The sequence below is a fragment of the Nicotiana sylvestris genome, chromosome 3 (assembly GCF_000393655.2).
Source record: "Nicotiana sylvestris chromosome 3, ASM39365v2, whole genome shotgun sequence".
Taxonomy (NCBI): domain Eukaryota; kingdom Viridiplantae; phylum Streptophyta; class Magnoliopsida; order Solanales; family Solanaceae; genus Nicotiana; species Nicotiana sylvestris.
In genome coordinates this window covers 204,757,203-204,778,843 of record NC_091059.1, presented here as the reverse complement: position 1 = coordinate 204,778,843, position 21,641 = coordinate 204,757,203, and the positions used below count along the sequence as shown (strand labels likewise).

General features: G+C 36.9%; 3 protein-coding genes and 1 non-coding gene across 12 annotated transcripts; all 4 read right to left on the bottom strand.

The window, feature by feature from the left end:
- Positions 1-141: 141 nt before the first annotated feature.
- On the bottom strand, positions 142-2,703 carry LOC104249610 (small ribosomal subunit protein eS7). Of its 2 annotated transcripts, none has more exons than XM_009806069.2 (6): positions 2,607-2,703; positions 2,035-2,119; positions 1,854-1,927; positions 1,645-1,768; positions 753-935; positions 142-475 (listed from the first exon to the last, which is right to left on the bottom strand). In XM_009806069.2, the coding sequence occupies exons 2-6, from the start codon at positions 2,107-2,109 to the stop codon at positions 356-358; spliced, it is 576 nt and encodes a 191-aa protein (XP_009804371.1). In that variant the 5' UTR covers positions 2,110-2,119; positions 2,607-2,703; the 3' UTR covers positions 142-355. The 2 variants fall into 2 exon arrangements, with proteins under 2 accessions (XP_009804371.1, XP_009804372.1); XM_009806070.2 differs by having other exon boundaries at positions 2,035-2,131; positions 2,607-2,682.
- Positions 2,704-10,959: 8,256 nt separating this feature from the next.
- LOC104249609 (MYB-like transcription factor EOBI) lies at positions 10,960-13,320 on the bottom strand. Of its 2 annotated transcripts, XM_070171395.1 has the most exons (4): positions 12,449-13,320; positions 12,220-12,349; positions 11,537-11,709; positions 10,960-11,455 (listed from the first exon to the last, which is right to left on the bottom strand). In XM_070171395.1, the coding sequence occupies exons 1-4, from the start codon at positions 12,609-12,611 to the stop codon at positions 11,124-11,126; spliced, it is 798 nt and encodes a 265-aa protein (XP_070027496.1). In that variant the 5' UTR covers positions 12,612-13,320; the 3' UTR covers positions 10,960-11,123. The 2 variants fall into 2 exon arrangements, with proteins under 2 accessions (XP_070027496.1, XP_009804370.1); XM_009806068.2 differs by having other exon boundaries at positions 10,960-11,709; positions 12,449-13,318.
- A 3,206-nt stretch (positions 13,321-16,526) lies between these two features.
- LOC104249608 (uncharacterized) lies at positions 16,527-20,727 on the bottom strand. 7 transcript variants are annotated; one of them, XM_070171393.1, is made up of 3 exons: positions 20,598-20,698; positions 16,851-19,306; positions 16,527-16,768 (listed from the first exon to the last, which is right to left on the bottom strand). In XM_070171393.1, exons 1-3 carry the CDS (start codon positions 20,620-20,622, stop codon positions 16,724-16,726), a joined length of 2,526 nt encoding a protein of 841 aa, XP_070027494.1. In that variant the 5' UTR covers positions 20,623-20,698; the 3' UTR covers positions 16,527-16,723. The 7 variants fall into 7 exon arrangements, with proteins under 7 accessions (XP_070027494.1, XP_009804366.1, XP_009804367.1 ...); XM_009806064.2 differs by having other exon boundaries at positions 16,527-19,396; positions 20,598-20,727; XM_009806065.2 differs by having other exon boundaries at positions 16,527-19,396; positions 20,605-20,727.
- Positions 20,577-20,650, bottom strand: TRNAN-GUU (transfer RNA asparagine (anticodon GUU)). The gene has a single exon. It is a non-coding gene; the product is annotated as a tRNA-Asn (tRNA).
- Positions 20,728-21,641: the final 914 nt, after the last annotated feature.

Below are 21,641 nucleotides of genomic sequence, written 5' to 3'. Positions count from 1 at the left end.
AAACCCACGCTCAAGAAAAAAACCTACAGGATATGGCAACTCAATAGGTGGACAAAGGGATAGGACATTGCACGAATACTGTTGGACCAGAATTAATTGCAAGCAGGAAATCAACGAGCTCTAAAGATAATCACACCTAGGTTCAGCATAAAATGGTGGAAATAGCACGGTAAAAGATTTATAAAACAAGTTGAATTATCTTTCTAGCAGATTGGAACAAAATTCCACAGAAACTCAAAACCAGTTTTAACACTGTCCTCTGCCTTCCAAACAAAATTTAAATGCCAAAATTTATAAAGTAGCCACTAATTTATAGTTCTGCATCGAAGAGATCAAGACCACTATTTTGTATGTTTTAAGCCTCTGTGATGGGGTACTCGAACACGACGTCTTTGCCTGAAAGCTTCCTGTAAACTGCAGAAAAGGTCTCCAGCTTGTACTCGGTGTTGTTGCGCTCCTTGGGGTCCAAGAAGACCTGTCCAGCACAAACAAGCACAATGATGGACTGAGAAAAGGTGACAAACATAAATAAACTAAAACATGTTTCAGAAACTTCTTTTCAGATTGAAATTATGTCTTTATTTACTACTAAAATAACCCAGGAGTCAATAGTCATTCAGAAACAAATAGTTAAAGTGGATCTTCCAATTCAAAAATAGGTACTTCTCCAGTAATTACAGTTTCCCAAGTAGGATTGGAGACCCACAACAGTTAAGCAACATGATAAGACTATTTAATTTCAACAGTCATACCTTCATTATCTTGGATCCATCAATACGATATCTAGTTCGCTTCCCAACAATCTCAGCTGGTACAACCAAGTCCTCCAATATAGCATCGTGAACAGAAGTAAGAGTCCTGCTGCGTGGTCGCTGGGCAGCAGAGCCTCTCTTGGGGGGCCTAACTATCCTCCTTGTGGCAATGAAGATCACATCCTACAAGAAATGAATGTCAGGAATTGCTAAAAAATCATATTATCCCGGTGGATTCTTGCATGAATATTCAGAGAAATCGAATAATGATAAAAAGAATATCGGACTACTCAATACTGAACATGTAAGCCATGTCTCACACTGCAAGCAAACTGGTATCCATTTAATAAAGCATCATTTCAGAATTAAGTCACACCAGTTAATTCATTACTAACCTAAACTGTACACAGAATACCAACATTATGCATAAATAATTACTACAGCAACAGATGCATGGATAAAAATACTTCAAATCATCAGCGAATGAACCCAAGGTGTAGAAGATCAAAGATTGGAGTACAACAATTAATACCTAGACGAATTTCCACTCTTCAGAGTGGCATTAGGGTGAGAATAGTGCAAAGAGGACAAATAAAATAAGAGTGGAGTATAATATTTTACCCAATCATAGAAGAGATACATTGGTGGAATCCAGTGAGCAAAGTAGGCAATATTTTCTAACAATCATCAGTGGACTTTTTTTAAGGCAACTGAACGTTGGAATTATGCATATGCTACTCTTGCAAATCACTATAATGTCAATAATCTTAAATAAAATAACAATATGTGGCATAATTTAAGAATAGATTTCCAGGTACAAACTTGAAACATATAAAAGTCAGTGACAGCAGTAAGCATAATACACTAGAGGAAGAAAATGGTAGATGGTTACCTTTCCACTGAATTTCTTCTCCAACTCCCTAACAAGCCGGACATGAACCTTGCGGAAAGCTTTCCTCAGTCTGTATGGCACGTGAATAACAACAGCTTTCCTACTTCCAGACACATCAATTTGACTGCAGCAGCAGCCAAATAAATTAATTATCACAGAACAATCCAATACATATTTACTAACAAAAAATCTGTTAACACCACTCTTACGCTGCTGAATTGATGTATAGATCCTTCAATTCGCTTTTCAGCTCTTGGTTGGTGTTTTCCAAGTCAAACAAAGCCTGTTCAACAACAAAATTTATATCTTCATTCCACAAACACAAAATTATCAAAGGACGGATTGAAACTAAACAATAACCAGAACGGTCAACTAAGAACAACACAAAACCTGTGCAACGGACTCCTCAAATTCAGAAGGTTCAGCATCTTTGTCTTTGTGAATCTTTTGCCTTGACGTGTACATCTTCACAGATCTAATCAATCAACTGATTCAGCTATAAGCCTAAAACCACTATAAATAATCTGCAGAAACTAACCGACTAGGAAATAAAAATTTAAAAAAATGACACTTCTTCTGAAATTCTTAGGCTCTATCCTGATGATACAATATAGGAACGACTTTCAATCAAACAGGCATTGAGATATACAGCTAGTTTACCTGCTTAATTAACTATATTCAGAAGTATGAGCATTCGTCATTTTTTTATTTATACTGTATGGAGTGGTACTTCAGAAAGATTAAAATAACAAATTTGAACTAATTCATGCATTTCTAATTAAACAAGTAAAATGCAGCAGAAAACGTCTATTTCTGTAAATTCTCAGGTATTAAAATTCGGTTTTACGCATATTTTCTTACTAGTAAAACAGAGATAATAAATTGCTTTAACAAATGGAAATTTGGCGTAAATTTGAGGGGAAGTGAGTTTTGAAGAGGGAATGGAAGAGAGAGAAGAGTACCTCTGAGTGTTCGGCAACGGCGGACAGATCTGTGAGTGTGCCGGAATCACTTGGCCTGACAGAAGATAAAAACCCTAGTTGCTGGAAGTGTTAAATCATTTATAAAGAATAATCAACGGCCAGGATGAGACAAGGAGCTCTGTGCGGTTCGGATTCTGTGGGCTGAAACTCGAGTTAGCAGAATAAAATTTCAGCCCGTGTTGTGTACATCTATAAGGCCCAATATTGCTGTCTAGCCCACGTTATTGGACAAACAAGGGGTAAAATTCATAAATAGACACTTTTTAGCCCCTATAATTGAAAATTAGCCACTGTCATGGAGTTTCACCCCTGAAATTTGAGAGGAACTTTTGCACAGTACATCCGTCACTCAAAATAATAGTTGAAAAATTTATATTTTTTTGAATATTAATGTATAATATAATTTCTTTAGATAAAATAGTGTATATTTTTGTATATTTGACTAGTGGTACGATCAAATGTGTAAAGCTCAATTTAACACCCCAAGGCACTGGCTATTTTTACAAAAATATGGCCATTCCAGTGGGTTCTATTTCAACACAAACAAGGTAAGTCCCAAACGTGTGAGTATCATAGCCCATCTCATGTGAGGAAAGTATTAACGAGCAACTACCTCAACTAATTTTTCTTCAAAGGCTGAAACTTATAATTGTATACTACAAAGCAATTGAAAATTCGGAAAAGAGTCAAAACTACCCCTAAACTATTCGATTTGATACAAAAATGACTTTCATCCACCTATTGAGCTAAAAATAAATCCATCGTTATCTTAGTGACGAAATTATGCCCCTATTACTAAAGGACTTATCTAAAAGAAATAGAAAAATCTAATGATCCATGTGTTATGTTACGCAACGCCTTCCTGATGATCTTTGGAAGGCAACGTAAGGCTAAGCAACCGATGTCAGTGCGGTTGCTGTCCGCCAATGAGGTCCTCGCCGCACGCTAGACTAGATTGTCAGTGCCATGAGGGAAAACCAATGTCGTGAGCAAATTGCGGAAGCTGAGAGAGAATTGGGTTTTGAATGATGATGATGATTTTATTGATGACTGAAAATGATGATTACAATGATGCGGTGTCGAGGGGGAGAGACACCAGAAAATGCTTGCTTGAAAGCATTTTCTGGTGTCTCTCCCCCTCGACACCGCATCATTGTAATCATCATTTTCAGTCATCAATAAAATCATCATCATCATTCAAAACCCAATTCTCTCTCAGCTTCCGCAATTTGCTCACGACATTGGTTTTCCCGCACGGCACTGACAATCTAGTCTAGCGTGCGGCGAGGACCTCATTGGCGGACAGCAACCGCACTGACATCGGTTGCTTAGCCTTACGTTGCCCTTCCAAAGATCATCAGGAAGGCGTTGCGTAACAGTTGGTATCAGAGCCTAGGCTCGACATCGGACGAGGGAACATTTGCCATCATCACCATTTCTGACCATGGTGAATCATGGGGAGCGTCTAGCATCCCTAGAAGAGACGGTTGACCGATTACGACCCATCGTGGATACGGTGCCTGATCAAAACAACAACCTAGTGCAAAGGTTGGACGACCTGGACCGCCGAATGCGGCAGGCCGAAAATGACATTGCAAACATCAGTCGTGACTCTGACGAGGACCGACAAACGGCAGCCATCGAAACTGCCAATATTCATGGCAAATTTGAGGACCTCCAACAGGAGCGTGCCGACGATTTAGCCCATCAGCAACATGAGGCAGACAGACTAACTGCCATGCAGCAAACCATAAACGACTTGACTGACAAGCTCAACGTTGTCAATGCTGCCTTACAGAGCCTACTTCGAGAAGGCGACCATCACATCAGGGGTGCAGCAAACCTCACCCCCATTCCACAAAAGCTTAAGATACCGGAGCCAAAGCCATACGACGGATCCCGGGATGCTAAAGAAGTGGAAAACTTCATCTTCGACATCGAACAATACTTCGATGCCGTGGGCCATTTGGAGGAATCCAAAAAGGTAGCGACTGCTGCCATGTATCTTCAGGGCGATGCCAAACTTTGGTGGCGGGTCAAACACGAAGCCATCAAGGCCGGTGAAGATACTCTTCAGACATGGGACGAATTGAAGGTAGCCATACGCCTGCAGTTCTTTCCCGAAAATGTGGAATACAATTCCAGGAGAAAGCTACGGGACCTCCGCCACACCAGATCAGTGAGGGAGTACGTGCGCGAATTCTCCGCACTCATGCTAAACATACGCGACATGGGGGACAAAGACAAACTCTTCGCATTCATAGAAGGTTTGAAACCTCATGCCCGTATGGAACTACAGCGACAACGGGTAGACACCCTGCCCAAGGCCATTCAAGCTGCAGAATGCCTTGGCGATTATCATTTGGGAACTCAGAACGACAGGCCCCAGCCGTCTGTCCGAGGGGGATTCAACGGGCACCATCCCAGCAATGGTGGCCCAAGCAAAAGTGGGGGAGATCGGAGTGCATCCAAAACTAAGACTCCTCCCTCCAACAACAACAGTGCTGCATCCATCAACAACAATCAGGGGAGAAAGCCTCCCTCAGAATGCCGTCATTGCGGCGGGGCACATTGGAACAATGAATGCCCAAACATCAAGGTCAATGCTCATCAGACGGTCGAGGATGAGTTAGACACATCAGACTCATCAGACGACGACCAGGTAGGCGCCTTCAATGCAATTGTTGGCTCTATCCCACATGCCTTAGCGGGGACCAGTGCATGTCCTCCTAAGAAAACATCAGTCCCGATCACCAAGAAAGGGAAAGAAAAGATGGACGAAAGACCTCCTAAACAAGCGAGGACCCTAATGTTCGTCGAATTGAAAGTGAACGGCAAGCCCCTTCACGCCTTGATAGACACGGGTGCCACCCACAACTACTTGTCATCAACGCAAGTAGAGCGCCTAGGTCTTGTTGTGCAAAAGAGCAAAGGCCGCGTCAAGGCTATCAACTCACCACCTCAGACATTGGGTGGAACAGCTACAAATGTCCCAGTGAAACTTGGCCCATACAAAGGAAGCATCGACCTGCGCATCGCAATCATAGATGACTTCGACATCATAGTGGGTTTGGAGTTCATGAGGCAAACCAACACCATACTGGTACCATATGCCAACATGCTCCTGATGATGGGAGAAAAGGGGGACCAAACAATCAAACATTTCAATCAGCATTTTCTGGTGTCTCTCCCCCTCGACACCACATCATTGTAATCATCATTTTCAGTCATCAATAAAATCATCATCAGCATTCAAAACCCAATTCTCTCTCAGCTTCCGCAATTGCTCACGACATTGGTTTTCCCGCACGGCACTGACAATCTAGTCTAGCGTGCGGCGAGGACCTCATTGGCGGACAGCAACCGCACTGACATCGGTTGCTTAGCCTTACGTTGCCCTTCCAAAGATCATCAGGAAGGCGTTGCGTAACAGTTGGTATCAGAGCCTAGGCTCGACATCGGACGAGGGAAAACATTTGCCATCATCACCATTTCTGACTGACCCGCCCAAAAAAAAGGACCCCCCCCCCCCGAATTTTAAAACCTATTAATCCAAACCCAATTTTTAAAAGACAATGTAACTTCTTCTTCATCTTTTAGATTCTGCAACTGAAAGAATTTGCGTCACCACAACAACAAGAAAAGTAACAATTTAAGCAAGAAAATATTGAGTTGGGAATAAAATGAAATGGGTATGAGAATGAAATTTGGGATCATGACTTAGAAAGTAATTCATTAAATGAAATCAAATGGGCATAAAATGTGTGAGAAAAAATTCATTATCTCCTCCACTAATTCAATTTCATGGAGATTGGAGAATAAAGGGGAGTTGGCAATGGGGCATGTCTTTTTTTTTTTGGTGAGTCCGAAGAAATCATAATGTTTTTTTTTTTTTGTAAATTTTTTGGTAAAGAATTAAGTTTAAACTAATGAGACATTGACACGTGGATATTAATCTAAAATATTTTCCAAAGAAGTCCGTTAGTTAATAATGGCATAATTGAGTCACTAAGATAACGATAGAGACATTTTTTGGCTTAATAGGTGAACTGATGCCATTTTTGTACCAAATCGAATAGTTTAGGGCCAGTTTTGACCCTATTCCATTGTAAGTTAGTTACATAAACACTAAAACTTCTGTTGATTTATCTGAAATTGATTGCATCTCAAACTTGAAATGCAACAATGAACATAATAGCCTTTGATGTAAAATATTAATGTAACTCATAGCAGTTTAAAACATTTTTTTTCTTGATCAATTTTGGTGTTTGCTAAGTCGGACGAAATCAACCTATTCATTAGTATCTTACTATCTTCTACGATTAATGTAACGTGTAAACTACTTGCTCGATAGAGCTACTTGGACTGAATAAACGTTTCAATTGGTAATCGTACGTTCCAAAACTGAGTGTGAATTAGTTGATTAAATTTGAACTCAATTTGGAAAGCAGCTTTCTCAATAGGGAATTCTCAATTTGACTGCAGGATCCTACATTTCATAGGGCAATTATCTTGGGATTCTATAACTTACTAGTAAGGCAGCGTACCAAAATGTCAATTTCAGTTGGCATTTGTTTTATAGTTTGCAAACTCAATAATTTATTAAGTTCTCAAGGAAAAAAAAAAGTGTTTGTTTAAGTTGTTTCCAAAGAAATTTTCAAAGTCAATACACGAGCATGTAGATAAATGAACATAGTGTTGAATCTCCATTTTCTGAATATTAAAACGAAGACGAGAAGGAGAAGCGTATGGAAACAGGTTTAATAGGAAGGAAATGATAATCTTGGGAAACAATGTTTCCATTTGTAGTGAAATTTGGAGATAAACAAGGAAGCAATTGAGTGGAATAATCAAAGTCTTTCACAAAGAAAATCGTCAAGTTTTGCCTTTTTATTCTCAAAAAGACCATCAGACCACGCCCCCGAGCACTAATCAATTTAATTCTCATCAATCATTTGTTTTTCTATTTTTCCAAAACCCAATTCTCTGCATCCACTTGTAGGTCAAAGCAACATAAAGTTTCATATCTAACACGCCAATGACCTAACAAATACTTCCTTCTACCTGACTTTAATTGATTTTTTGGTCTTGTGGTTCACAATATTTGATTTCTTCAGATATTAAGAATAAATTAACTTTTTTTTAAAGTTACCCTCGAAGTAAAGAATCAAGGAGTAGTTTGTTATATTTTCAATAAAGTAAATTTCTAATATATGTGAAAATAATAATAATAAAATCAGTTTAAGTGGACCGAAGAAAATAATAGTACTAAAGAGAAAATGATTTGTCGTATAAAGCCGTCACTGTTTCTAAATATACAAGAATGTTACTATTATTGAGGTGAATTCCTCAAGGAAATTGTTCCTTCCCTTTCTGATTTCAAACATACAAAGATCTGACGGAGGCCAACGAGGAGATTGAATTGTTCCAAAGTATAGACTCATTCACCCAAAAGTAATAGGGAGTAGTTCTTTGCTTCCGTCTGGCCATAGAATTTGGCATTTTTTTTTTAATTCTGTTTTTAAATATTTGTTTATTTATAGATTTTAATTATTTTTTGGTAGATTTTGAAAACAAAATCTTTAAATCCCTAAAATAGCTCTAGAGTAGTTTTTGAAATTCTACTAAAAATACTTCAAATTCTTTTCAAGTAAAATGCATCTTCAAACACAATTTCGACTTTCAAAAACTATTTTTCATCTCATTTTCAAAAATTTATTTTTTCAAGTTTCAACCAAATTTATATTCAAACGCTAGCTTAGTATGTTATATAACCAACTAGAGGTGGCAAAATGGTTAGGGGCATTTGCATCTATACCCGTTTTTTGAATCACGTTTTAACTTGTGCCCGCTTTGCAAAAAAAAATTGCAAGTGTATCCATTTTTTCGCGTAACTTCAGCATACGGGGCTGAAGTAGCAAAGGTAATCACGCAAAACTTCAACATTCTACTAGACGTGACTGAAGTTTTTGTTTTTGTAACTGGCGAGAGCTGAAGTTATTGTTTGTAAGTGGCGTAGAGCTGAAGTTTTTGTTTGTAGCTGGCGAACTTGAGCTCTAGAGCTGAAATTTTTATTTTGTAATTGGTGAAGTTTTTATTTTTGTAACTGGCGAACTAGAGCTGAAGTTTTTGTTTTATAACTGGAAAGTTTTTGTTTGTAACTAGCGAACTCCGCCCCTTTTCTCTTCAATTTCTCCACACACCTTGCCAATAGTTTCCCGTCCCCTCTCTTTCTAACAGTTTCTCTAAGTGACTCTCCGTATCCGTCTTGTACCGAACAACCCAAATGATACCCAAAGAACAGAGCAGAGACACACAAAGATGGAATCCAAGAACGGTGGCAGAGCCCAGTTTTAGAAGCCCATTTCGAGGAGGCACTAAATAAAAGCATAAGTGAAGTGAAGTGGAAGAGAAAAAAGATGCAGTAGAGTTGGGTGATTTCGTTGCGCACCGAATCGATTTGGGTTTCTTTGGCGGCGATCTGTTGAGGATGAGTTCTTCTTCTTTAAGCTATGCTTGAGAATGGTGGTAGTATTAGAGAAATAATTATAGTGTCTTTCAGTTGTTAATAGAAGAAGAAGAAAACAAGGAGGAGAAGGAAGAAGAGAAAGGCGCTGAAGTTGTTTAAAAACTAGGTACAAGTTAAAACTTTTTTAAAAAATGGGTATATGTTAAATGAGGCGACTACAAATAGTTAAAAGAAAAATGGGTTGGGTTATCCACCCATATTTTCCATTAAAAATGGGTTGGATAATGAACTTTTTAAAAACGGGTCAAATATGGATAAAAGTCATATTATCCACTTAGAAAATGAATAACTAATAGGTTTAACTTTTACATTTGTAAGGCCTCAAATTGGATTCCTCAAATTTGGGAGACGAGAAGTTCTCTGATTATATTTAAGAAGTCATGGATAATAACTAGAAGTTCGGCGGATAATTATCCGCCGAATAACCCGTTATTATAACTTGAGCTCTAGAGCTGAAGTTTTTATTTTGTAACTGGCGAACTAGAGCTGAAGTTTTTGTTTTATAACTGGCGAAGTTTTTGTTTGTAACTGGCGAACTCCGCCCTTTTTCTCTTCAATTTCTCCACACACCTTGCCAATAGTTTCCCGTCCCCTCTCTCTCCAACAGTTTCTCTAAGTGACTCTCGGTATCCGTCTTGTACCGAACAACCCAAAGAACAGAGCAGAGACACACAAAGATGGAATCCAAGAACGGTGGCATAGCCCAGTTTTAGAAGCCCATTTCGAGGAGGCACTAAATAAAAGCATAAGTGAAATGGAGTGGAAGAGAAAAAAGATGCAGTAGAGTTGGGTGATTTCGTTGCGCACCGAATCGATTTGGGTTTCTTTGGCGGCGATCTGTTGAGGATGAGTTCTTCTTCTTTAAGCTATGCTTGAGAATGGTGGTAGTATTAGAGAAATAATTATAGTGTCTTTCAGTTGTTAATAGAAGAAGAAGAAAACAAGGAGGAGAAAGAAGAGGAGAAAGGGGCTGAAGTTGTTTAAAAACTAGGTACAGGTTAAAACTTTTTAAAAAAATGGGTATAGGTTAAATGTTGGTCGCCACATGCAATTTTTACAAATAGTTAAAAGAAAATAGTTATCCACCCATATTATCCATTAAAAATGGGTTGGATAATGAACTTTTTAAAAACGGATCAAATATGGATAAAAGTCATATTATCCACTTAGAAAATGGATAACTAATAGGTTTAACTTTTACATTTGTAAGACCTCAAATTGGGTTCCTCAAATTTGGGAGACTAGAAGTTCTCTGATTATATTTACGAAGTCATGGATAATATCCATATTATCCGTCAAATAACCCGTTTTTATCCGTATTAAATATGGGTCTTATCAAATACTTTATCTTTTTTTTTTCTTTCATTACCTGTTTTCAATCCGCTCATATCGAGCCAACCCGCCTATTTGCCATAACCAACCGAAGAAAAAGGAGAAGAAAGAAAAATGATAGTCTTTCAACTCTTTAATGGGCGGCTAGACAATCTTCCTCCTTTCATATTTTTCAGTTGCCACCTTTAATATTTCCGTCCTTTGTGGCATCTTATGGTTTTCAAAAGTTGGCGAGAAATAATTCTAAAAGTCTTAAGGTCTTATCAATAAATCCCTCTGTTTCCTAGAACTGACTCAATCAGAAAAAAATATGTCGTGAATAACCCTCATTATTTTGCTTTTAGTAACCTTTTTCTGCAATACATGTATGTTAAGTATACATCATTTCAGTTTGACTTGTGCATACCATGTCCACTAACGGGAAAGGTGGACAGAAAACAGAGTACTCTGTTTTTTCAAGAAAAGAAGCAGTTGAAAATGAAACTAGCTTCAATCACGCAATTTCAACTATTAACAATTGGTCATAACCTCACTATTTTTGGTAAAAGTATCATGATGTAAGGTCATTGTTTTGTTCTAAAATGCCATGAAACAAGAAAGATGACCATAGTTTTAGGTCCCTTCTACTGAAATTGCTAAAATTGATCCATGCTCCAGAAGCTGTCAGCTAAAATATCACCATTCATCATATTGTTTTCTCCACCCACCATTTGATCATAATTTGTCAAAAAGTTGCCAGTTGCTGGGCTGAAAGTATCCATATCATAACTGTTGTCGTCAAATGGAAAATGAACATTGACAACAGAATCACCCATCTCACGAGGTGGAATTTTAGGACATTCCGAAATAATGTTGGGAGATTTATAGATACTCATGGATTCTGACGAAGGTGATCTCGAACTGCAGCAGCTGCTGCTGCTGATGCTGTTTCTCTCTAAGCTTAAAACTTGTGGGGTTTGTGTAATTTCTGTGATATTTAAAGGACCATATTGTGAATCCAATAATGAAGTTGATTGTGAAGTCTGAATTGATGGAATAGCAGATGAACCTTGTATCTTTTGTAGAAGCCGAGGTATCCAAATACATCGAATCATGTGTTGAAATGCTGCACTATTGGAGTCAATCTTCAAATGCTTAGCTTGTTTCTGCACCCTTGTTCTCCAGTAATTCTTGATTTCATTATCTGTTCTTCCTGGTAGATATTGCGCAATCTTTGACCATCTATAACATTGTCAAGGAGAATCACACCAGTTATTATAGTTCAAAACTTGATAAGCTTAACAAAAAAATTGATTTAACATCAGGTTTTCTGAGCAATGACAAGATTAAAGGAGATTGCTAGACCAATATATAATTATATACCCACACTAGCAGGGTCAGAGTCAGAAACCAAGTTACAGGTTCGACCAAACTTAATAACTTTAGTTCAAACTCCGTATTTGTCTTAAAAAATTCATTAATATGTACAAATTATGTACAAGGTTGATTTCCCTGATGGTAAGCACACTCCACTTCCAACCAAAAGGTTGTGAGTTCGAGTCACCCCAAGAGCAAGGGAGTTCTTTAAGGGAAGGATGCCGAGGGTCTGTTAGAAACAACCTCTCTACCCTAAGGTACTAGAAATGAGGCCTACGACAAACCCTGCCCACTGGTACTAGAAATGAGGCTTACAACAGGCTCTAAAACGGAAACAGTTGCTGTAGGTGGAAGAAGAACCAAAGAGTACTGTACCTGTTACCCAACTTGAAATGAAGTTCAAGAATCAGGAGTTGTTCCTGAGGAGTGAGATTCCCTCTTTTAACGTCCGGTTTCAGGTAATTCAGCCATCTCAATCTGCAACTCTTGCCTGTTCTCTTCAATCCTAATAAATCAAGAAAGTACATGGAATCAGCAACTAATCAAAGTGTCTAAAAGATCAATATATACCATGAGCTAACTTAGCTATGGACAGGTGAATTACCAGCACGGTGTGCAAGCATGTTCCATCGGCCTTCGCCATGTTGGGAAATGTAATTTACGAGGAGACTGTCTTCTTCAACAGTCCATGGACCTCTCCTCAATCCAATTTCTTCATCACTAGAGCTACTTGAACTTTTAGACAAGAAAGACATGTCTGTTTCCATTGACAGATCTTAGTACTGAAAATGTGCTAAAAAGTGGAGTACTTAATATATGATTGAAGCAAGAGTGGCTAGCAGCCAACTCAGATTTATATGTGTAGAGATTTTTTAGACTCACCACTTTCTACTATATATAAGTAGATGCTGGGTCGAACTTGCCACAAGTTGATTTCCAAAAGTTTTCAACCCAATCCGGTGCACTAAGCTCCCGCTATACGCGGGTTCAGGAAATGACATGGACCATAAGAGTCTATTGTACGCAGTCTTTCCCTGCATTTCTACATGAGACTGTTTCCACAGCTCAAACTCGTACCAGTTACGTCAAGGCTCTCTTTGAACCAAATAAAAGGTATAGAACGTAACGAGAAAATTTAGAGGACCTTTTAATATATTAGAAAAATTAATTAGATTCCTAAGTCAGTTAGAAATTAAAAGTAGGTGCATAAAGGTGACTTCCACCTAGTTATAGTGCCTAATTATTAATCTAACTCTCATTTATTAATTAAATATAACTAATGGTGTTCACAGGTCCTATAAAATATAGGGTCAATGTGAAACTATAGGCACTTTCTGTAGAATTCCAAACTGAAGATAAAGGCGGTGATAAACTTCTCGATAAGGACACAAAAAGTTATCAAATGTAGTTTTACTGGAGCGGGCGGGGAATGAGTTGTATTAAAAATATTTATTCACGTTTTCACTAAACCAAGTAATTTAGCCATAAAAATCTGCAAATATAAATGAAAAATAGCACTTAATCTTAGTCAATTGAAACCTAATGGTGAGGATATATATATATATATATATATATATATATATATATATATATATATATATATATATATATATATATATATATTTGTTTAATGCAAATACCGAGTATTTATCATATTATTTTGAGTTCAAGAAGTGTCTATCCCTTCAAGATTCTCCACTTATAAACGTGGTTGACCGAAACACATGTATTACAACAAATGTATCCAGAGTTCACCAAACAGTAGTTATAAAACGTGGGAATTTGTATGTTAGCCCAAGAAGGCGGCACTTTGAGCCGCTGCTTGCATTTTCAAAACAAGTTCCCCACTTTAACTTGGATTCCTTGTCAAATGCCATATTATTTGTGGTTCTTCAAAGGCCATCACAATACTCGGAATAATTACAAACATTTCCATTTAATTGAATAGTCCTGCAATTCGGCTAAATTTGACTCAAATTTTTCAATTACATCATTTACTATTTATTAAGTTTACAAGTGCAGGATATAGGCAATCTCAACAAGCAATGGTTTATTCCATAGCAAGGGAAGTTCTTGTTAGGAAAAATGACAAATGTATAGCCGCTGTAAAAATAATAGCCGAAAAAAGATATAAAATTTATATAATTTTTGTATATAACATATATATATATATATATATATATATATATTAAACAAGTTTTATATACTTATTCGACTATCAAATATAAATAATTTCTGTCGCGTGCTAAAAGTGATATTGCCCGGACTTAGAAGAAAGACAAATAGGAGCAGAAAGTAAGAAGATTTTTCATTTAAGACTAACTTGCTATCATTTATGTAAGGCAAAATACCTTAAACCACCCCTAAACTTGGCTCAAATTATTAGTATCATTCTCGAATTATGCCTGATCTTAATTTCAAAAAAAATGTCACATAGACAGAAAAATTCACGTGACAGGTGAGTGCACCCACACTTTTTGCCATATCAGCGTCTAGGGATAATGGCTTTCAAAATACCAAGTTTGGGGGGGGGGGGATATAATTAAGACCGGGTATAGTTCGGGGACGATTCTAATAATGTGAGCCAAGTTTAGGGGTGATTTAAGGTATTTTATCTTTATGTAAAGAGGATACTAGTCACCTCCATATTATGTTTAATAATATTAATTTGATGCCTTATTCCACCCTAACTTATTTAGTAGACTACTGACTAGTATAAGTCTTAAAAAAAAAAGAACAAAAAACATGACACAAAGTCTATAAATCCTTCCCCAGTCAAAGTTGGGGTGACATAATACATGACTTCATATTTTCAGAACGTGTGAAGTGACCAAGAAATTTAACAAGAAGAATTGCATTTGCCGTTGGAAATCCTGATAATTCAGTAGACTAAAACACTTAATTCCAAACCGACAAACTCTGACAGTCAAACTCAAACCTTTTACTGCTCAGTTAAGAGTAGCTAACAGCTCTTCTAATCTTTGATAAATCTCTATTACGATAATTGCATGTCTTCATAAACTCAGATGAGGTTAAAAAGAGATACATTTCTCCACAAAACATCAGTGTCATGGCTCGAGTCCAAGCCTGATTTTCTACAAAGGCCGCAACAATTATTTGAAGATAAACCTTGTTGACAAGTCCTTCAGAAGTTTCAAAGAAGACAATTCACCATAATTTCTCAATCAAGGTGATTAGGCGTGATAAACGGCCCCAATTAAAAAATAGGACAAGTGATTAACCAAATAGTTAAGAATACAAATCCAAATGCAAAGGTAGAGAACAAATATCCCTTTGAAACACAATACACAGAACTAATACTGAAGGCAACTTAAAATCCTATAGTGGCGTTTAAGGACTTGGTAGAGGAACTAAATGATTTTCATGCACTTATACGCTGCACAGGAATTCCGCAGCTGAATCTAAACGATTTGCAAAGCACTCATTGAAGAGCAAACGATGTAACAGGATACAAGAGCAAGAATCACTGAGCTCTAAATCTACATGCTTGACACAGTTTTACTCGTGTTCCAGCAGATTAATACTTTCTGATCAAGTTTCAGTTTTGAGAGAAAAGAACTGTGCAGAAATCATACATACAATTTTTTTCTTGAATGATGTGACAACAACATCTCTTTCTGGATCAGCCACATTTCATGCAGAACTCCATTTGAGATGATTTTGAAAAACCTCCATTTAGACAAAGAAGGGCCAAATACCCCACTGGAATTGGCAGATTTTAAAGTAACACATGAAAGAAGAAGAGACTCTGTTGCTCCAAAATGTAATCAAGAAAGCTTATGCAAACTAACAATGTTATGCATATTAGGGATACACTACCACTAAAATTGATCGTGATGCTTTGAAGACTAAGTGATACTCGAAAGTCATCTTTACATTTAATCAATTGAAAATGCAATCAAGGAATCCCTCACTTCAAACCTAACAAAAAAGGAGCAGAAGAGATGATGCACGTCATAGTGTGAAACCTTTACCTATAAGTGTGCTCACCAAACGATTAAAAGAACTCAAATAACAGACGCTAATTATGCTAGTACTTTCAGAAATTAGATCTGCAAAATGAAGAGAAGAGAGGCTACCCCCATTTTGCAACCCAAAAAATTAAAATAATTGAGCTGTTTACAACCACTAATAAAACTTTTTTACTGTATTTTTACAGTACATCACATGTCTAGAATGGTGAGTGAGAAAAATAACAAAAATAAAACCAAAATGGAGATGAAAGAAACACGCTATATCCAGTAGTAAGGCATCAGAACATATTTATGTACTTATATTCCCTACATCTAGTATCAAACATTATGCAGCCACGAGGAGGTGACTGACTGACTGATCTTAGCTAGTTTCATGATTACAATTCATATATCTAAATATTCGTTAATATATCCATTCAATCAAATACTTAAATGTACTGGAAATTACAAAGATCCTTTTATCTGTAGATCCTAATGAAACTCCCCTGGATTTTACGTCTACAATTCACTACCAACAGATCCAAATATTCACCAGCCAACAGGACAGAAAAGGAAATACCACCTTTTGTTAACAGTACAAGCTATTGGGAAGGGAAGGAATGCTCAGGAAAAAGAAAGAAAAAAGGATTCTATGTATGTGAAATATAGTGGATGCTGTGCTTATTTCTAATAATAACACAAACAATGTCTCAGTCAAAATCTGGTAATATCTATTACTAGCTGCTAACCATGTTTGGTAAGAAATAAACATTTCACCATAAATTAAAGGAACAAACAGAAAAAGACTTCACCTCATTCCTGTAATTTAGATGAATAACCTCATAAAGTACAGTAATCACGCAAAACCTGTCGTGCAAGATCCAATGCTCCACTTGTCTTATAGATCAAGTCAAGGTTGTAAGCTGCTTCTCTATGCAACCTGCAATAACCTGAGTTTTGATTTTCTCTGAGATGTTGGCTTTCATAAGGAAGCTGGGGAATAGGATAATCGTTTTCCCGAATAGAAAGCACCTTCTCATAATATGAAGCGGCTAAAGACATAAGGCTCACATGATGATATGCTCGAGCTATGTTGAATAATGCTTCTTGACTCTCTCCACAAAGTTTTAGATACTTGAATAAAAATGCCATGCCCTGTACCACGCACTGATGCTTATTCTTAAGTCTGACATCAAAGGCTAGATTAATCAATGAAGTCCCAACACAAAGATTAACAAATAGACTATCAGGAAGAAGCTTGTAGGCATGTAGGTATTCTTCTGCAGCAGCTTGATATAGGCTGCCCATACTAAACTGATGCCCCTTAATGATAATTGGAGGTACACATTCTTTCTCCTTTTCCCGAATCCTACGCAAGAATCGAGAATGCTTATGCCGATAAATCTCCATTTTGCATAGTGCTTTAAAGTAGTAATTCCACACTGATATTTTGTAAGGATGTCGCTGAAGAATATCCCTGACAAAATCATACCCACGTCTAGGATCTATCACATTGTATGCCATCTGAGCTCCAAGAAGTGTAAGCTCTTCAATTTTGTCAGAAGATATCACATTAGAAGAAAAGTTCATGATCCATTTACAAACATCCAATGCTTCTTCATGTCTCCCTAGAGACGCCAACGCTTTGGCCAAGTCAATAACAAGCTGATGATTTTCCTCGTCTCTTAAGAGCTGAGGAGTTGGGAGTTTCTTCTTCTTCTTTGGCCAACATTCATCGTCTGACTCTTCACTTTGCCAGTCCATACCAGAAGCTAATGCTTTCAATTTCATTTCCTCCTTCAAATTTGTTCTCCGTTGAAGGAGCCTCTTTGCTCTAGCAGCTTTTTCACGCTCAGCAGCAGTAGCTGCTGGTTTAAATTTCTGAAATAGGTTGTCGACCTGATTGTTTTCCAACACTCTAGCTCTTTCAATCAGCTCACTCGTTGAAAGCTTTTTCTTTTTAGAAACCTGCTGCTCTGTTGTTTCGGAGGTGATTAATTGACTAACCAGGGGGAAAAATACATCTACAAACTCTTGAAGCATAGTTTTAGTCTGATAAATCTTAGCAAGCTTTAATCTTACTTTCTCATCATACCACCAAAACTTAGACTTCTCGCTGCATGAATCTGCTCCAAAATCTATAACTGGTGGGGAGAGCAATGATATGGCTTCATTTTCCTTCTTTTCTTCAAGAAGAAGAGAGGCTAAATTTATTCGCACATCAACATTGTCCTCAAGTGAATGTACAGCTCTGTAGAAGAATCCAATTGCCTCTTCCTTTTTCTCCAATGACAGGTAACATTGTGCAATTTTCAAATTCAAGATTCCATCACCAACTCCCCGACTTTCTTCTAACATCAAATAGTAATGTAAAGCATATTCATAGTGCTCAAGAATCTTTAATGTGTCTGCAGTTTCAACAACTGAATCAACATTATCATTTGCATTTTCTAGTCCAAAAGCCTTCAATAAGGTTTCAGCTTTACTCAGATTTCCAAGATAAATGTGGCAGATTCCTGCTTTTGCTGTTAGATTCAATGGCCATTCTCTCCCCATAAAACATCCTTCAATATGTTGAAGAGCTTTAGCATATTCTCCATTTTCAATGCATATATTAGCCAGCATATCAATAATTATTGGATCAGCATCTGATGTGTGATATTTAAGATAATCCTCCAGCATCACAAGGGAATGTTCAGTTTTACCAATTTGCTTATACAACTTCACTGCTGATATGCATGCTTCAATATTGTCCGGATTAATTTGAAATACTTTCTCATATGCCTTGGCAGCTTTCTCATATTCTTTCAACTCAATGTAATGGGATGCAGAAAGGAGTCTGAGTGAAATATCTTCAGGTTCTGCAGCTATTGCCTTAGGAAGGTACTTATTTACATCAGCAGCATTCCCTTGTTCTAAAGACCACGACAGAAGCAACTTCCATAATGAGGTGTCTCGTGGCATAAATAAAGCGGCAAGTTCGTAAAAATACATGGACTTTCTCTTTTCACCAATTGCATCATATACAACAGCAAGTGTATGATATGCATCACACGTAGGTTCTAGCAGAATGACTTCATGTAACAGTTTCAATGCCTCTGTATATTTACCGGCAGCATAGCAAAGAGTGGCTTCCCCTAATAACTTTCTGGCCTCAAGATTTACCTTGTTTCTGGAGCCCTTTGGCCTTCCAACTCGTTTGTCCTTTTTTCGTTTCCTTTTACTTCCAAAACTCATGGCTTCCATTATTTCATCAAAACTAGCACCAACAATATCTTCCTCTTCATGATTCTTTTTGGTTTGTTTACTTTGGCAATCAGCTAATGCTTTTCTCTTTCTTTCAGCAAGTAATTCATAATTATCGGTTGATAATAAATTGAAAGAGACGCCTTCAAATTCTTCTTCTTCAGCACTATCCTGGCTGTCATATTTATCTTCACAGTCATCTATAGCTGCTGCCCCTTCAGAGCCATCGCTTTCCACGGAACCTATTTTAACCAAATAGACCAGTTGTTTTTATTGTTCTCCTGTTGCCCCAATTACTGTTAAACTATAACTGCATTAAATCAAATTAAAACCTGCAAATTTATGATGCACATGTTTTAGTCCAGAAAAATAATGGAATGATCTTGAAGCTTATTAAAATGAAACAACCACAAATAGATGCATGTGTTAAATTATCTAGCCTTCATGCCTTTCATCATGTTGAACTTGATTCCAGTTAGAACAGAATCCAAAAACTCAGAGCCATCCCTTTCCACCAGGGGCAGATTTAGGGGGGCGGACGAACCCCCTTCGCCGAAAAATTACACTCTATATTATGTTTTGAATCTCATTGGCACAAGCCAAAAATATAGCTTAGTAGTCAAGGGGGTTCAAAACCTTTGTAAGGTCATTGGTTCAATTCCCCATTGGCCGCAATTTCTTTTAATTTATTAACCTTTCTCTTTTTTGAACCCCCTAGCGGAAGAGGCACTGCTTTCAAAAGAACCCATTTTAACCAAATAGTCTTGGTTTAATTGTTCTCCTATTGTGCCAATTATAGTTAAACTAGAACTGAATTAAACCAAAGTAAAACCTGCAAATATATGATGCACTTCAGTCCAGAAAAATAACATGAAACAACCACAAATAGATGCATGTGTTGTATCATCATCCTTCATGTATAACTAAAAGCCAACTAAAAACTCAAAGAAATTCAGATATGCACATTAAGCAGACCAAATTAAGACTGGGCACTACTGAAATAATAATAAAATTGCATTTTTTTTCTTCTCTAACAAAAAAAAAAAAAACATTATATTCCCACAAGTTAGATTATGTAGACCTTACTCCTACCTTGAACCTCGGCTCAAGGAAAGATATTTCGGTTTCCTCTCTATGCAGATAATATGAAATTGAACCACTGATCATCAACAGCCATGCATTTTTTTCCTTCTCAGAAATAAACTATGTTACAATTTCTCTATCAATCCAATCACATTTAATCCGAGCTGACGCTTATTTACAGCACAGCACGTAGCAAGCGATAATTACTACGACCAATGTTACCTTAACAATGGCAAGAACAGAGAGTAAAGGTCTCTAGGGTTTCTTTATACTTGCAATTCTCCGATAGAAGAAACGGAATCGACTCTATAAACGAAAAACAAAATAGAGATCAACTGAAAAAATTGAAAAGCGGTTTTCGAAAATCGATTTCAAGATAAACAGTAACAGATTTCTAGCTAAATTTTTTGGACTAAATATAAAAAAGAACGCTAGAAGGAGGGCTCGAACCTCCGACCTTATGGTTAACAGCCATACGCTCTAACCAACTGAGCTATTCCAGCTTCGGTGATGGTCTAGGTTGTATGTTTTAAGATCCAGGAATCGACGACTTTTACGTTGTCTCCCTCCCTCAATCGGGTATTACCATTTTCTTAAATACTTTCCCCATTTAGAAACCTAGGGTTACTTTATCGTATGGTCATGGAACTTTATTTTCTGAATCGGTAAAATTACAAACTTTTTTTTTTTATTAAAATAAGAAAATTGAATTATGTAAATATGCATAAAATATTACCAAATGTCAACCTTTTGGGTCGAGTATAGAAGTGAGTTGAGTTGGATTTGTAATAATCAAGGGCGGCTAAACAACATTAGAGGCCTAAAATCAAATTTATTAGGAGGCCTCAAACTTTTGAAAGAAATTCATATTGAGTAACTTGGTTAATGTTTTATTGTTGACAAATGTGTATGATCTGATAAATAACAAACAAGTAATATATTGTTATGAGGTAAAAATATAAAAAATATCAAATTTCAAATTTAAAGAACAAAAATAGAAAGTTGGAATAACAGAACTTGATATTATAAGTTTAGAATTTGATATCAGAACAAAATTCTATTTTTTCAATTTCTTTGTTGTAATTCTTGAGAACTAGAAATTGATTGTGAAAAAAATAATTATTTTTTTGAGTAATAATAGAATTTATAATTTGAAGATGAGAATTCTGGACCATAGAGTAGATGGATTTGTGAGGATCCTCCAAACAAGATTGCTTTAGGAAATTAGGTTTTTGTTTTGGCCTTTTTTAGGCCAAGACCTCCTTCCACTTTTGATTTGGTTATATTAGTCCAACTTACATAATGAAGTTTCTTGGATTCATTGGTTGATTCCCAGATAAAATTACGTTGGATACGATTTATTTGATTGAGAGTTTGTTAGGGAGGTATGTGTATTGCATGGCATGACTGGGGATTGAGTTTAGGGAAGAGATTGCTAGGGTTGTTCTCCTAGCAATATTAAGAAAATTGGCTTTCCAAGCAGTAATTTATTTT